The sequence below is a fragment of the Argiope bruennichi genome, chromosome 6 (genome assembly GCF_947563725.1).
Source record: "Argiope bruennichi chromosome 6, qqArgBrue1.1, whole genome shotgun sequence".
NCBI lineage: Eukaryota > Metazoa > Arthropoda > Arachnida > Araneae > Araneidae > Argiope > Argiope bruennichi.
In genome coordinates this window covers 123129836-123147733 of record NC_079156.1, presented here as the reverse complement: position 1 = coordinate 123147733, position 17898 = coordinate 123129836, and the positions used below count along the sequence as shown (strand labels likewise).

The 17898-nt window shown below is 28.3% G+C and overlaps 2 protein-coding genes across 2 annotated transcripts; one reads left to right on the top strand and one right to left on the bottom strand.

The window, feature by feature from the left end:
* The first annotated feature begins 1549 nt into the window (after positions 1-1549).
* On the top strand, positions 1550-8351 carry LOC129971055 (uncharacterized). The gene is made up of 3 exons (XM_056084523.1): positions 1550-1753; positions 6062-6437; positions 8195-8351. The coding sequence occupies exons 1-3, from the start codon at positions 1595-1597 to the stop codon at positions 8287-8289; spliced, it is 630 nt and encodes a 209-aa protein (XP_055940498.1). The 5' UTR covers positions 1550-1594; the 3' UTR covers positions 8290-8351.
* Positions 8352-11865: 3514 nt separating this feature from the next.
* Positions 11866-17400, bottom strand: LOC129971955 (uncharacterized). Its single transcript, XM_056085935.1, has 3 exons — positions 17149-17400; positions 14910-15291; positions 11866-12243 (listed from the first exon to the last, which is right to left on the bottom strand). The coding sequence occupies exons 1-3, from the start codon at positions 17314-17316 to the stop codon at positions 12023-12025; spliced, it is 771 nt and encodes a 256-aa protein (XP_055941910.1). The 5' UTR covers positions 17317-17400; the 3' UTR covers positions 11866-12022.
* Between the last annotated feature and the right edge of the window lie 498 nt (positions 17401-17898).

The following is a 17898-nucleotide window of genomic DNA, read 5'->3' as shown; positions in this document are numbered from 1 at the left end:
AACTGTATAAAATTTAAACTTCATAATTTTTTCATAAGTACATTTATTGGCTGAAATCAAATAAAATATTTTTATTTACATCATTTAAATATTGTGAAAGTGGAACTAAAAACTTAATTTTACGATGAATCAGAGAAACTTTTGTTGAATAATTCTTTAAGATATTCTATAAATTAGGAAATTTATTCTGAAATGCACATACAGCTTCAATGCCGAACGACTCTACTTTCAATTTTCATATTTTTAAAAAAAGAGGCATAGTTAATTTCAGTAAAAACTTGTTTTTATTTTAATTGAAATTTGATATTTCCACTTGAATTTAAAGTTGGAATTTTATGGGCGCTGGCAGAAAATTAAAAAGAGAGATAAGTATTACAATGAATAGAACTGTTTAAGGCCTACATAACAGTTTGACTGAATTATATAAGTATCAAAATCTGTGGCTTACAAATATTTTGCAGAAAAAATCTATTAAGAGAACAAGTTATATAAAATAATTAATTGAAAATTTTAGCGATCATTAAATACTGGAGAACCAACTGATCGCCAAAGGCGGCTAGTTATTCAATAAAATTAAAAAAAATATTAGTAAAGTTTATAATTAACAAGGCCAAAAATTAAAAAAATTAATTAATAATTTTTATTGTTATTTTGAAGCAATTAATTGTAAAGTATAAAAGAGATCTAAAAAGTTCCTTAAAAAATTATTTACCAGTGATATATAGATACAATTAACTATCAAAATCCTTTGGAAATGCAAATATTTATTTATTCTAGATTAATAAAGTAATTTTAATGCAGCATTTTAAATTCAATATGTATTTAATAAAATAAGAAAATAATCTTTACTAAAATAATAGATTTCTTAGTTATTTTGATGCAATTAATTGTAAATCATAGAAGAGATCTATGAAAGTCTTTAAGCAATTATTTACAAATGATATATAGAAGCACTTAACGATCAAAATAATTCAGAAATGAAAAAAAAATTCTCTATTCTAGATTTGCTTATAATTAGCAAAAATAAATTCGAACTTTAGTTGATATTTTAATATAATTTTAAAATAAAATACAGGCAGTAATGAAAAAGTTTAACTTCTAACAAATTCGCTTTCAATAAATTCGAATTACCCAAATTTCATTATTTAAAGAAATGGAATCAAATATTATACATTTTTATAAAACAAAAAAGAATTAACCCTTTCGAAACTATAAACAAAAAGGAAAATAAATAAATATTTAGTATAAAGAAATTTATCTCAAAGTAATCGGAAATATGACATAAATTTGCGCAAAAACGAATCACACTGCGTTATTTTTCAAGTGGATTCCGAGAGATATGTCATATCTTTATAGATTATCAATATCAATTTTTTTGTAGAAGAAGTAAAAACTAAGTAACTAATCTGCTGACCATATGCAACCACTCTTGCTTTTTCCTACTGGACACGCATCTGTAAAGATAGTGTATCAATCTATTTTATGTTGATTAGTTCAAAGAGATAAACCAAATGCGGATTTGATCGGCCTATAAAAATACCAATAACCAGCAGGGGATAGTTTAGGAATCAACTACCAAAACAGAACAGTAAACATGCTGCGATTTGCAGTTTTAATCACTTTGGCCTGCATGGGCCTTGTCAGCGGACATGGGCGTTTGGAAGAACCACCAGGCAGGTCCACTATGTGGCGCTTCGGCTTCAAAACCGAGCCCAATCCAGATGATGCAGAACTGTTCTGTGGCGGAATTACTGTGAGTAATTTTTTGCCTAGTAATATCCTAAAATCATTATTTAAGATTTCATTATTTATGCTTAAAATTTATTATGCTAAAATCATTATTTATGCTTTCTATGATCTATTATTTATTGATTTATTGTATATTATCGGTTCTTCTCGTTGTTATTCGAGACAAACTTCTTTCGTAATTCAGAAAATTCTTATGTGTCAAGGGAAATTCATTAGTCAGTACTTAGTCCCAAAACTTTGATGTGACACTTTCAAACTGTCAAAACGGAATCAAATTATTTATTAATATTATTATTAGCATTTTTCCTAAATAGCTGGATCTAATAACAATATGACAATGTAAATATATTTTAGTTTTAATGTTTCAGAAATTGATGTTGAATACTCATTTTTTGTTATTTCTCCTTCAGTAAAATTTTGATTGCATCTTGTAATTATTGATAACCTTTTAGCATAAGAACCAGGATTTTTTAGTGAATTCTAAATGATTTTCATTAACTTTACAATCACTTAACTTAATAATTTTTCATAAATTAATTTAATTACAAACGAAATGTATTGAGGCATTAACGTTACTCAAACAAAGAGTGAAAATTAACATCTGAAAGTTTCAAATAAATTTAATCGAAAAACAAAAGCGCGATTTTTTCATTTCCAAAGTCATTTATGTTTATGAAAGAAATAGATTTGTTTCAAAAATTAATTTATGTTTTAAAATAAGTGATTATTTTTAAATAATGTGGATTTTATCCTTGAAATGTTCTTCAATTAACGTACCTAAGAGCAATAATAATACCGAAAATGTATGGAAAAGTATTTTTACCTTTCATTTTTGTTTATTACTCGGTGATTATGTAGAAATTTTGGATAGTTTCATTTTAAATGCTCATTTTTAGGATTTCAATTTTATAAAAATATGCTCTGAATAATTTCCATTCATTGGATTTATTAAATTTCTTCACACTGTATCATTTCAAGTAATTGTGAGGATTGTTTAATCTTTTTATTACAATATAATGCTATTTTTGAAACTATTGCACCTGGATTTCAATCCAATACAGGCTTTACTGCCATTATTCTGTACCCATCTGAACAATTTTTCGCAGATTAAATTGCTCTTGAATGATGCTTTTAATCATTAATCATTATTATGTGTGAACTGGGAGGAAAGTTTAAAAAAGAAAGAAAAACATCATTTCATCCCTTTGCTGTTGAAATAAATGACTTCAAATGTAATTTAGAAACGCTCACAAGAATTACAACAGCGAACGTTTTTTACTGGATTCTACGCATTGTCCTTACAAAAAAGAAACTCCCATGCTGGAAATTCGAAGACAATTCGTAAAAGTATCTTTATTTATTTTTTCGAAAATTTCTAAAAAATAAATAATTGTTCAGTGTAAATAGTTTTAATACAGATTTCTTGTTTCGTAAAATTTTCAATGGCAGAAAAAATTTAGATCAATGTTAAACCATCGGCAAAGATATAAAATTGAAAATTTAACAATCGAATAGTTTAATCAGAGCACTTTTGACTTGTTACTCAGAGCTCACTTTATTTGACATATATGAATTCATCTAGCACAACTGCTATTTTTAATGTGATGAGGTTGTGATTCAGTCACGTTAGAATACACAGGTTAGAGGAAAAAAATTATTATTGGCCCTCAATGCGCATAGAACTAAGATAATAAAATAAATAATGAAAAATTAAAAATTGAATAATTACCAATTAAAAAAATGAAAGATTTCATTGCACATAAGTAGTGAAATTAAAAGAGAAATTGCAGATAAGTTTTAAAATTCGTTTACATGGATTTCTAAACTAATATTGAAGGATTTGGCTGGGTTTAGTCATGTTTTCTTGCATTAAAATATAGATTGCTATGTGACCCCACTTTGAGCCAGAACTCAAAACTTAAAAATCTTGTGTTAGCACATGATACGCAAACTACAAACCGATAGTCAGATGTAGATTCCTTAGTGGTTCCACTGTACATTTGAAAATAATTACTCAATTGAAAAATCAGGATATCTGGTTTAAGCCAAGTTTTTAAAAATACAAACAGTTAAATTCTGTAATAAAAATTTAAAACAAAAAAATTGGTGTCTTTTCTAATTATTATTGAGTATAATAATAATTTATATTGACGCACAAACTTTTTAGAGAGAGTCCAATCCTAAAAATTTTCTTATATCCTTGTTTAATGTTAATTATTTGTCTTTTGTTGTCATTATGTAGTTACAAAATGGAAGAACAATTAGAAAGAATATCAAAAGCACGAACTAGGATTTAATGATGCTTATTTGACAACGTTAGAGTAGCATTATTATTATTATTATGGATCACTGTTCTGTTTTAATAGCCGATTTCCGAATGCAAATATAAATAAACACAAAAACAAAATAATATTATCAATGTTAGAACTCATCACATGGTGCCATCTAGTGAGAAAATAATTACTAAATATTATTTCAAGTAATACTCTGAAATTGCTCACTTCTTTAAGGCAGTATTTGTACAAAAAATAATTTTAATTCATGCCAACTAATAACAAATAAATAAATAAATGAAAGAAAGAGAAAAAAAATCTGAAGCGTTATATTTTTTACTTCTTTTGTTAAATTTGAAAGGCAGTTTAAGCATAATGATTATTCCATTTACATGTTATTTATGAATTATTTTTTCTAATAGGTAAATAAATATTTACTATAATTAAAAAAATATTTATATTATAATTTAGTTTATTTTTAGAGAAAAGTCATAATTGATTAGAAATAAATTAACAGAAATTGGAGTTTTATTCGTCTTTTTAAAGATTTTCTTGAATTATTTTTCCCTTATTCTTATATATTTTCTAAAAAAAATAAATTAATTTTTTATAAGTTCTTCAAAACTTCTAAATTGATTCTTTTATAAATTCTTCTAAATTGATAAAAATATTTTTGAACAAATGTATCATAAATTAATATTTTATCAATAGAAATAAGCTAACACTAATAATAATAACAAATGTTGAAAGAGTATTTCTAAAAATTAATGCCTTAAATCAGTGTTACATCAAACCTATTCACTGCACAATCACCGCATTTGCTGTTCTGAAACCACCAAATTAGGTTCTAGGAATTAAATTTACACCCCAGAAGTTCAGACAATGAGAGAAATATTCTAATCAAATTATGATTCTACACGCTCAAATATCCTACACTTCTAATTCTACGACTGGATATTAGTCGACACACTATTCACAGTTCAAGTGATGACGCAGTTCTCAACCTTTCATTTAATGGTTCTTTTAGGAAACTTCTAAACATTACAAGATTAAGTTATTATCGCCAACAGTAGAATAATAAACTCGAAACGATGTTTCTTTAAAATAGTTATGTTCTAGCTTGTGTATTATTCTACTTATGGGTGCAAATATGTTAAAATGTAAGGAAAATAAATTTTATAAACCAATTAAGAACTCAAATTCTATTATCTTTCATCCAAATAAAGTCACCTAGTAATAAAAAAAAAAAAAATTACTAAGTGATTTAATTTCTCTTTGAGTGGGGAGGGGGGTGCAACAAATATTTCTGTCGTTTTTAGGTCTTTATTTCACACGGTATTTGGCATGGTTAGCTCTTTATTTGGTATTGTAAGTATACTTTCGTATATAAATGTCCGTGTGATTTTTAAAATAAATTTCTGAGGATTCATTAATTAATAAAAAATTTCAAATCGCGGGTAAATATATCATACATATCCTACTTAATATGTACATCCCAAAGTTTTACCATTTACTAATTAAATAGGCAACGCCATGACGTTTCATAGTACCTTGGTGTGACAAAGGGGTCACGAGCACCTCCACATCATAATTTGGGATAGTTATAATTTGTAAATTTAGGGAAAGATTAAAATTAATTGAAACTAGTTTAGACTAGCGCATAAAGCTCTAACGTTATGAAATTTGGCATAATTGTTAAATTAATATTTTTCTAATATAATTATTAATATAAAATAATATTTTGATTATTTATGGGGAAATAATTTTAATGGAATTACGTTGCACATGCCTTTTACTAAGGGGACTGAATTAACTATTTTGATTTACCAATTAAAGGATTATGAGTCGCCGTGATAATTTCGTAATCATACTGCTATCAATGATCATGCAATTTCTTTTTAAATTATCGTTTTCAACTTTGGGGAGGGGCCACGCATAAAATTTATTGTACTTATTCATTTCATGCATATAAATATTTAATTCATATACCATAAGTTTTGCTTTTTTCCAAACGATTTATAATTAATTTTTTCCTTCAGAGATTGTGGCAGCGAAACAAGGGAAAGTGCGGAATTTGCGGAGATGCTTGGGACTTGCCAGAACCCAGGCCAAACGAAGACGGAGGAATCTACGGCAAAGGAATCGTCGTTAGAACTTACAAGGCCGGACAGACCATCACTGCTATCACCAACATCGTTGCCAACCATTTCGGTTGGATGGAGTTTAAGATCTGTCCCGAGGAACCCGGAAAGAGGGCCACTCAGGAATGCTTGGACCAACACCCTCTTCAATTGGCCGATGGATCTGGTACTAGATACAACTTAGGTGCCCAGAGAGGACCAGTCAAGGTACAGCTGAAGTTGCCCGAGGGCTTCAAGTGCGAGAGATGCGTCTTCCAATGGCACTGGAAGTGTGGTAAGTAGGATCTCCAAACTGATCTAATGCTTTTAGGAATACTAATAGACAGCATGCCTAGGGTGTTGACTCTCCCTTAAAGTTAATTGACCGAGGGCAGAACTCCTTAAAGAGAATCTTTGTAATTCCTCTGAAGACTGAAAAAAGAGACTATTTTTTCCTCCGGAAATCCACCACTGTGATTCAACGGTGGTGGATTTCTGTCTAGGTAGCTGCCTAGGGCCACTAAGCAGAAAGAAGGCCGTTAGCATATAGATTAAAAAACTATATTCACCAAATAAATAAAGTTGTAAAATATGCAAATTCAGTCGATTATCAAATATTAGGATATTAACGTATTATCAAGTATAACTAGTCAGGTTCTTAACAAGTATAACTAGTCAGGATAAATAGTATATTTAGCTTAATTTGGCTTAACAATTTGGATGAATAGTCAGGATGTTACCAAGTATAACTAGTCAGGTTCTTATTTGTCGCATTATTATTAAAATATTTACTTTATTATTTATAAACATTAAACGACTTCTAGAATATAGCGTGCAAACATGAATATAGATAGCCAGGAGATATGATAGATAAATAAAGCCAAATACATTTTTGCGAAGACGATAAAGTTAAAAGGTTTAATCTAAAATAAACCATTAACATATTGAAAATTTGTAGAAATAAGATGAAATTAAATATTCCAATTTATCAAAAGAGGAACCTCATAATTCTCACTGCTTTGGGACACCAAGAAGTTAAATTCTCCTCTGTCAATCAGATTAGGTCACTAGAAACTAGGTCACTTTGTAGTGATTATACCTTTCCCATTCTTGAGACAGTTCCCACTTAGGGGAATTTTCAGTACATAACGTTATAATTATTAATAACAGGGCTAATATAAAGGCGATGGAAATAAATGTTTGGTGAATGATGGAAAAAATCGTCAAATTTGGTGATTTTTGTTATTAAAATGGAACATGATTCAGTTTAACCCTAAATTATATCGTTATAATTGACGCAGGTGAAAGACTATGTAAGTGTTGAACAACAATTATCTTATAAGCAACACTTGTATTTCTTAATAGAAAAAATAGCCAAGTAATTCTTAATTTCTTTTCATCTTGTCGTGAATATTATCAAACAAAAAATAAACTTAATTATTTAAAACTAATTATTAAATAATTAAGAACTTAATTATTAAAAATTATTATTTTTTTCGAAACTTTAACGTAACACTTTTTGTCCCCAGTAAAAAGTCTTTTCAGAAAAAGGTCAATTTTGTTGATTCGTTTCGTTCATAATACAATAAGATATGTCTGAAATGCGCGTTTTATTTTTTCATTTTTAAATTGGGATAAAAAAAGAAAATAAATTACAAATCGATACAATTTTTTCGAAACTTTAACTTATAATCTTGCGTAGTATTGCAAATTAGGTGAATTTTATTTTTATTGTACTTATTTTCATTGTTTGAATTTTATTTTGTTATTAAATTTTCGATAAAAAATACTTTTGCCTTTTTTTAGTAAAATCATTTTATTGATATTTTTATAATTTTTTATATTTTTATTTATTTGTTTGCGTTTTTCTGACTAACGATGTTACAATTTTTGTTACTTAGTACTTACCACTGCCTACTCTATACAAAATATTTTGTCAACGATAACGTATCAGAAGTTCCTTTTATGGAGTGTTACTTCTTACGTTTTTATGAACTCGCAGGTTTAATCCCTGAGCGGATGAATACATATGTCTATATTTTCTTCTTCTAGGCAACCACTGGGGCGTTTGCGAAGATGGTAAGGGTCGTCTTGGATGCGGTCCTCAGGAGTATTTCCGTGGATGCGCCGACATCAGGATCGAATAAAGGGATGTAAAAAATGTAAAGCTTATATATGTAATAAATAAATAAATCTTCTTTCTTCTGAATGCATTTTTGTCGAATTTCTTCGCGTTTTTTTTAATCCTTTTAAGTTCAAAAAATTATATTTTATTAGCTATAACCTTGATCTCGAAATGTTGGAAGGTACGGTTCAAGTTTGGTAAAAGTAGAGAGATTCAAGTAGTGTGGAACATATTACGAATTTTTTACACTAATGATAGCACCTGTTTACATATAATTGATTTGAATACTAAGCAAAGGAATTACAGAATTGAATTGCCAATCTTAATATAAAAAAAAGTCATTGTGACTATGTATACATGTATGTTCCACATCTCCTTCTAAACAACTGGGTCGTATTCAACTAAATTCTGTACGCTTATGCTTTAGGATAAGAAGTGCCTTTGTGCATTTCAAAATGAATAAAAATTAATTAAAAATTCAACTAATTAGAAATTAATCAATATTTTAACTTTTTAACATTTCAAACAACTCGCCGATATTGGTTTTGGGGTGACAACTAAGGAATTACAGATTTTAAATAAGAAGGGAAATTCAAAATTTTTGCTTAAAAACAAGACTTTATTCAATTATGTATTGTCCGTTTTTTACTGTCGACCTTTTGCCGTCCTTCAGGCAGTGTCATAATTTCATGTTCGCAAAACTACCGATTTTTGCCAACAAAAAAACGAAATTAAATATAATTTTAAATCATCACCATCATTAAAAATATTATGCCATTAATGGAATGAAATAAATGATAATCTAAAGTTCGAGGACAGGGTTCTATGGTGGATGTGACAATGCATTCCAACATATCTCCAATAATTTTTGGTGAGTAACTAAAAATCTGTGGAACTTTGCATTGTCATGCTGGGAAACAGCACCCTTACGATTTGCCAATTTTGGCCGCTTTACTAGAACTTGCCCAGTTTGCGAGTTGTTGAACGTACATGTTTAAATTAATCGTTTCGTTCAAAGAGCATAATTTTTTTATAATCCCGCCAAACTGACAGCATAATCTTTTTTTTTCTTTCTTTTTTTTTGTGAATCTCAGATTTTGATGTCTTCTGGGCTGGTTCATCTTGCATCACCCACGTTCTTTTCCGATTAACGTAAAACTTTTTGTCCCCAGTAAAAAGTCTTTTTAGAAAAAGGTCAATTTTGTTGATTCGTTTCGTTCATAATACAATAAGATATGTCTGAAATGCGCGTTTTATTTTTTCATTTTTAAATTGGGATAAAAAAAGAAAATAAATTACAAATCGATACATTTTTTTTTACTAAATAAAAGATGGAAATCCAAACAACAAGAAGGTCCTTTGGAGACACTGACAAAACAAAAGAAATCGCTTAGATCATCTATTGACAAAATCCGCAATCACTTAGCTGCCAAAACAATAATAAATTTTCTTGTATTTTAATACTCATTTTGACAATACTTTTATTGGTTTTAAAGTAATCCTTAAACGGTGATCATAAAACCAAACCTTCTTATACTTCAAAATCGCTAAACAAAAGCTGCAGTACCGATATTAATAACTTAACAATTATTAATAACTTATGAATAAAATTAGCTATCGATTGAAAAAATCGTTTGATTCATTAATTATTTAAAGCTTTTTTTATATTATACAAATTCTCTTTATAGACTAGTGGATTTTACGTTGAAACAATTATGCGTGAAAGCATTTTTATCCCAAACAATGACGGGTACAGACACTATATTAAAAAAGGATGAACAAATATTATGAACTGTAAAAGAATGAAGAGAGAATTCTCCTAAGAGTAACCATTTAAAAATTAAAATTAATTAGTCCCCTTAGACGATCTAATGTTCTTCCATCCTATTAATAGCATTAATTTGATCATGCTTACCAACTTTGATAGACTACACAACAAAAGAAAGCTTTTTATTAATAAAACTTCCCTCAAAACAGAGAGAATTCTGATTGGTTGATTATGTTTTAAAAAAGGACGAATGAAATTGGCTAAATTGCAGTACTTGTTGAGAATTATCCTTGAAAATGGAAGATTGAGGAAGGTAAGCAAATATTGATGATGTACCTAGGTGTTGTAAGGCATTCGTATGAAATAAAAATCAGTTTAGTGGTTATACCTGTTTAATTTTTTTTTCAAAAAGAAAGTGCAGTAAAATCGTGTTTTTGAAATTTCTGTCGAGCATGAAGGCTAGTATAGAGGAAGTGATTGTTGATGATATATCTAGGCCATAAAGTTTCATATGAGTTGAAAAATTGCGAAATCGGTCTCGTGTTCGTGACTGGGGGCTTTGCTGTTATTTTAAATATATAGATTAATTAAAAATATTCATATTCTTTAATAAAAGTCAGAAAGATTGGTGTCATCGTATTCACAACCGCACGTTTGTTTTTATTCCTTAACAAAGAAATAAAAAACACGGAATATATCTGCTTGTTTGAAAAGTCTTGTCATTTACTTATAACATTTTACAACTGAGAAATATATGAATACGTTTATACATGTAAATAGGAATACGTTTTTTCAACACTTCCATTTGATTTAACTTATTTCATTTTTATAAAAATGAAATTGTTATGGTTTTTTTTATTTCCCATTTCTTGATGCACTAGAGTTGTGAAATTTTATGTTCTATAAATAATATTTTTGGAATTTAATTTTCAGTTAATAGCTTTATTTTAATTCTATGTAAATGGCAAAATATGGTATCAAATTTGAGGAAAAGATTCCGTAAATTTTTATAATAATTATATTAAAAGCTGCAGAGTAGGATATATTTAAAAAAAAACACGCTTCTATCAATAAGCTAAAAATATTTTTTTTCCACAAAAACACGAATGTCGAAATAAAATTGTAGAAATGTTAGGTATTGTAGATAATATTATAAAGAAATTATAGCTCAATGAATATCACTAGAAAAAGAAAACATTCATTTAAACTGAAATAGATTTTATTGATTAAAAGACTCTAAATATTCTTTAAATATAAAATTATATTATGAATAAGATAAAAAATTCTAGTTTGGTTAGAGTATTTCTATCAGTACCACATGTTTTTACGACTTTGTTTTAATATCCTCCATTTTTGAAAAATAAATAAATAAAATTTTATATGCTGTTTAAAAATAAAAATATTTTTTTAGAAACTTTTTTTTTATTTTTATGATTAAAATCTGTATTAAATTTGCATACATTGCATGCTAATATTAAGCAAGTTAATCATATAACAGTTTTATTGAAATATAAAAGAAACATTACGTTTTTGTTTGTTAGTGCATTGTATCAGTTTATCACTGATTTAAAAAAAATGTTACAGATTCGATATTTAAAAAATAAATTTCCGTTTCACCAATCGTTACTGACTGTATATATTTTCTGTCTAAATCTGCAATTAATCTGTTTTATTATAATCTATTCTTACAGATATCAGTAAAACTTCTTCGATTATTTCAGCTTCTGTCCAAAATTTGCATTCATTTAATTAACTCCACTGCATTTTTAAAAAATAATACATGAAAATATATTTAAAAGATATTTATTAATTTTCAAAAACCATCTAAAGATGAAAACAGTGAAATGAGAAATGCATGACTTTCGATAAACAGCTATCCATCGTAGAAAGTTGCAAATATTTTTCAACTCATAACTTCCTTGTAATAAATAAAAACATGCATCAACAAAACTCACAAATAAACAAACAAAAAAAAACCCCATCAAATTCACAGCCTTCTTCTGTGTGGATAAGTAGAATGAGAATTCTTATGATGTTGTTTGTTGTACTTTTTCATGGATTTGGGAACACGTGGCCTTGGGTTGAAACCAGCTGACCCTCTGACACCAGCTCCGGGAAGTACTGAAATGTCGGCACAGTTGCGGTAGATTTCTTGTGGTCCACAACCGACGGCTTTGGTATGGTTTTCACACTCGCCCCAATTATTAGCTGAGTGTAGAAAAAAAAAACAATAATTAGACTTTTCAAAACAGATTTTCTAGTTTGTTACATTAACCCTTTTTTTTCATTTTCGCTTGGCAAGAATGTGGTAACTTCAGTAAACCGTTAGTACCCCCCCCCCCCCCATGAAGTATGCTAATGCTTATTCCTCTATTAAAACTCAAACTACTCTGTATATAGGCTTCCCGGTCATAACTGATTAGTAATAGATTCACAATACAAAATATCTTTTCCATAATACGATATCTTTTGATTTAATTTGGAATTACAGTTAGATTAAATCATCTGAATGGATTTATATAACTGCACGTGCAATTGCCAGGTTGAAATGATAATTTACTATGTCTTTTTTTCTAGATTAAATTGTAATGAAAAATAATTTAATTTTTTTTAAATTTTAGTACATAAGAATCAATTTTAAAATCGTACATTAGAATAGAATTAGAATTTATTACATTCGAATCAATTTTAAAATTGTTGATTCTTCGCGCAATTCAAATCGTCAAGCTATAATCTTTCAGCTGAAGATGCATATGAAAGACTACTAATTCTAATTGTTTCCCCAGATACCCCCCCCCCCGCCTTTTTATTATTTGTAGAAAATCCAAAACTTAATGCTTCACAAACATAATAATAATTGATTAGAATATATAAACGTAGCTTATAACTATACACTTTTAATTAATTTAACATGTTTCCTATATTAAAAAATTGAACACTAATTTTTTTCCTTCACTTTTTTATTGGTTAGGAATTTGAAATTTTGTACAGTTATGAAGTCTATATAGCAGTATTCTATTTTAATACTTTCAGAACTTTATTACCATTTAATCTATTATTTTAATTAAATTTTAATGCGAGTTGTTTTCTTAGATATTTACTGGGTATTTCTTGGATGACTTGGAAGATATTCAACATGTCTGATATTGTACTCATAAACTTACATCATCCGTTCTAAAAATATATCTAGTGTAGAAAAAAGATTATTAGTTTAACAACGCTAAGTTAAACAATTATTAACTTAAAACCAACTATCAACTAGTAATGCTTAACTATCAAATTTGTTTAAGCAGGCTGCAAAGATTTTGGAAATGATTAGGAGTTACCTGCTTTCATTATTAATGAAGACAGCAATTTTTTAATCTGTCAGTAACAACTTGCTGATTGTTACTTTCTTCTGTATGTACAGACCAAAGAATTGTGTTATCAAAAAATTCACCTTAGAGATTTTGATGAATCTAAATACTGAAATGTCTTTGAAAAGATTCGTTTTTAGAATCATAGTTGAGTTTTAATTTATTTGATTGTTTGTCACTGCATGTGTGAAAACTGTAAATCAAAAGGTAACGAGCAAAATAAATTGAAATTTCGGAAATAAATCTGGCATTGGAAAAAATGGATTGATAGCAAATTTTGTTTTCATATCATAAAGAATTAGAAGAGAAATTAAAAAAAAATCATTTTTGTTTCTATGTTTTAAGACTGAATAATAAATTTTATAAAAACAGTTTTTAAAAATATACCTCATTAGCGTACTGAAAAGTAATTACTTTTCTTTTAATTATTTTGTACTTTTCAAATTTTACTTTGTAATTTTTTATCTCTATTAATATTATAAATCAATGCAGACGTATGTCTATCTCTCTGTGTTTGTGTGCATTGACACTCTACAGGATAGATCGTTTGACCAGCAACTACTAAATTTGACACACATATACCTTGTAGGATAAAACTATACACCTCAAAGCCATTTTTTTAATAAATTATTAATTAAAAATTAAGCGAAATTTTGATGATCATTTTCGAAAATATTATTCCACAAAGGTAAATTTTACTCTGTCCCAAAATGTTTTTTTTTTTTTTAAAAAACCTGGCCTTTTAATGACATTAATTTAGACTTCTCTTCATCAAACTTTTTCTGAATTTTGGCATATTTTTTAAAAAAATATATTTTTTTTGTGCCTAATTTCCAATAATAAATTACATTGTTGCTTGAAATTTTAACCATTTTCATTATTTTCTCAAATGCGTAATCACATAACTTCCTTCTGTTATTGAAATTAAAGAGGAAGAATTCTGTTTAATATCTGTCTGTTTAATATTGATCTATTAAAAATAAAGTTACAATACCGCGAAATTTATAAGATAGATTATCCACAAGTTTGCGTTTAATACGCTATAGTGCCATGAAATCGATTTTCATTAGAAACATTCATATTCACAATGAAAAGAACATATATATGACGATTAGAACAACATGGTTTTAATGTTTAACAATTTGGTGACATCATGGATATGAAGTTATATCTAAAAACTTTAACTTTTACAAGAGATATTATCAATATCTCTTGCAAATCACCTTGTCACCAAAGAGATTAGTTACCGATATTATGAGATCTAGAAATCAGTTTTAATCTCAGATTGCCTTTAGACTATTTACACATTTCACATTACAAAATTACAATACATTAGAATAGATGATTTGCCAATTCATATTTAATTTGTGATTAACTCATCATTGAATTTATAAAGTAATGAAATCGAATACTGCAGTCCCTAATACCTTCATTCACAGCATCTTGCAATCTTATAGCCATACCTCTGACTGCAATGCTTATATCAATGAAGCTTTAACTATTAACCAATGATCTTACCAGATCTCCAGTGCCACCTCAGAATACAATGGGAGCAGCGGACATCTTGCGGTATTTTAATAGGAACGATGTAGAATCCATTATCATCTCTAGGGATGTGGAACTTGGTACCCGTACCATCGGCAAGCTCCAGAAGTCTTTTATCGAAGCATTCTTCCGTTTCACGCAAGTTGGGGTCATTTCTTTCGCAGAGAGAAAATTCGAAGTATCCTTTATGGTTGGCCACTATTTCTAGGACCACATCTAGAATTCGTCCTGGCTGATAGGTCCGGCCGATAACTCCCGAAGTGTAATTGCCTCCGGATTCGTGTGGTCTGGGTACTGGTAAGTCGTATCTGTCGCCACATAAACCGCATTTCCCGCCATTGTCTTCGTGAGTAACCTGAGAATTAATTATTATTTATCAATTTATAATAATTAATGAATTTTTAATTAATTTGCTTTATTATTAACTAAACTTTATTTAAAGATTTTTTTCAGCATGTACAATGTGCAAACTTCATTAATTTTTATCAGACATTTGAACCCATCTAGAAACATATATTCATATATTAATGGAAGTAGGCATTCATGGAAAATGCATTCCTGTATTAATTGAAAATTCAGGAATTATGGAAATATGAATTAATGGGGAAAATACATTCATGTATTAATGGAAAATTCATGTTTTAATAAAATTATACGTTCATTGGAAAATTTAAGTATTAATAAAATTATACTTTCATTGGAAAATTCAAGTATTAATGGAAATATGCGTTCATGGAAAAAATCATGTATTAATGGAAATGTGCATTCACGGGAAAATTCAGACATTAATGGAAATATGCATTTTCATGGAAAATGCATTCATAAATTAGGAATGAAATCTGAGAAATAAAGTGATGTTAATTGTTGAAAACTGACATTTAAAATATTATTTGTTAATTTTTTAAATAAAAATATATTAGATTTTTAAGAAATCTAACACGATTCCTAACTCCTATAACGGAATTAATTTTAAAAAAATATGATTATTGGAAAATCTATTGAAATCGAGTGACCTGAAATAAGGAAATTTTTAATTATACATTGAATAAAAGCATCAAAATTAAATAACAAAAAAAACAGCTTTTGTTTCATTGGAAAATAAAACTCATATCAAATAAAGCAATTGATTAATTAAAAATAAAAGTTCATTAGAGAAAATAAATAAATTAATTTAACATAATCACTAAATAAAATTTCAGATAATTTTCCAGAAAAAAAAAGTGCTTTTCTGATGATCTTAATTCAATTGTTCATAAATAACATCAAACCATTTAACAGCAAATAACAAAAGAAAATTTTCGTCTCGTTTTATTAGAAGAATTTTGACTACAAGTTCATTGCGACTGGCATTTCAAATTGTAATAACATCTAATTGGTCAATTAAGTGGTACTAATTATAATCGACTGTATAAATTACAATATTGCTTTCTTATTAATAACTTTTATTTTGTACAACATTGTACATGTTGCAATTTTTAAATTTTATTTGAGTGCTTATAACTAATATTTTTATTTTAAATCCGAAATTTAAATTTACGAAAAGTAATTTCAACTTTATTAATATATCTGATTCTAAATAGAAGAACCAATAAAATAGACTCTCAGTTCTCAAAAACTGATTTGACTTCCCGTTAAGTAATTCACAAATTCAATAATATATTGGTTTCTAATTACAAGAATAAATGAAATAGATTTGGTTTTCAAAGGTTGATTTGACTTCCCCTTAAGTAACTCACAAATTCTGTTATATATTGATTTCTTATTATAAGAACAAATCAAATAGACACTTAGTTCTCAAAGACTGATTCGACTTCCCGTTAAGTAACTCACAAATTTAGTAATATATTGATTTCTATTCAAGAACAAATGGAATAAATTTGGTTCTCAAAGGCTTATTTGACTTCCTATAAAGTAACTCACAAATTCAGCAATATATTGATTTCTAACTACAAGAACAAATGAAATAGACTCTTAGTTCTCAAAGACTGATTCACTTCCCGTTAAGTAACTCAAAAACAAATGTAGTAATATATGGATTACTATACAAAAACAAATGAAATAGATTTGATTCTCAAAACCTTATTTGACTTCCTATTAAGTAACTCACAAATTCAGTAATATATTGATTTCTAATTACAAGAATAAATAAAATAGGCTATTAGTTCTCAAAGACTGATTTGACCTTTTTAAGTACCCACGAAGTAATACTCACCTTCAATCCCCCGCAAAACAGCTCTGTATCATCATAATTTTCAGGTGTGTAGAAATCCATCCTCCACATTGTATTTCTCGCCGGTGGTTCGACCATCCTGCCATGGCTGTTCACGCCAGGAACTTTGCAAAACCCTAGAACAAACCCTAAAACGATGATCGCCCACATCTCTGCGTGTCGAGCTTAGCAATGCAGATTGAATTTTCAAGTTCAAGAACAGGCGGACTTAGTTTTTAATACTGGGCGATGTAGGTCAATCAGGAAGTGTAGAAGTACCTGTTTGGATGCTCCACTGACCTCCGAGATTAAGTGGTTGGAAGGGGCCTATCGTGTCTTTCTGATAGTAATATTCAGGCAGCTTATTCTTACTGCTTACCTTGAGAATGTCAAGTCTAAGGTCTTTGGGATCAACGACACAACCAAACGGGACGTGCAGGTTTCCATTGTGATGATTAACAGGTTGTTAGGGCATCTTTTTTCTCGCCGGTGATACTAATTTCTTCTCAAGTGTTTTGACGGGGACTTGAATCAGGCGATTGGAAGAATCCGGATGTGGAGGGAAATGTTCGAAGTGTCAAATCGAAATGAGATCAATTAAGTTGTTTGTTTCATAAGTAATGGTCAAGCGATGTCCCTTGATGATTCGAATTTTTTTAACCGAGATTCTCTTGTTTTTAAAATTAATGATTAATTACTTTTTAATATCGTTTAAAAATATTGATTGAGCAATTACTTTTTAATATTATTTAA

Coding starts and splice junctions, on each gene's coding strand:
- LOC129971055 (XM_056084523.1), top strand. CDS start 1,595: ATGCTGCGATTTGCAGTTTTAATCACTTTGGCCTGCATGGGCCTTGTC. Junction 1,754..6,061: donor TGTTCTGTGGCGGAATTACT/GTGAGTAATTTT, acceptor TTTTTCCTTCAG/AGATTGTGGCAGCGAAACAA. Junction 6,438..8,194: donor CCAATGGCACTGGAAGTGTG/GTAAGTAGGATC, acceptor TTCTTCTTCTAG/GCAACCACTGGGGCGTTTGC.
- LOC129971955 (XM_056085935.1), bottom strand. CDS start 17,316: ATGTGGGCGATCATCGTTTTAGGGTTTGTTCTAGGGTTTTGCAAAGTT. Junction 15,292..17,148: donor TGTTTTGCGGGGGATTGAAG/GTGAGTATTACT, acceptor ATTAATTCTCAG/GTTACTCACGAAGACAATGG. Junction 12,244..14,909: donor GAGGTGGCACTGGAGATCTG/GTAAGATCATTG, acceptor TTCTACACTCAG/CTAATAATTGGGGCGAGTGT.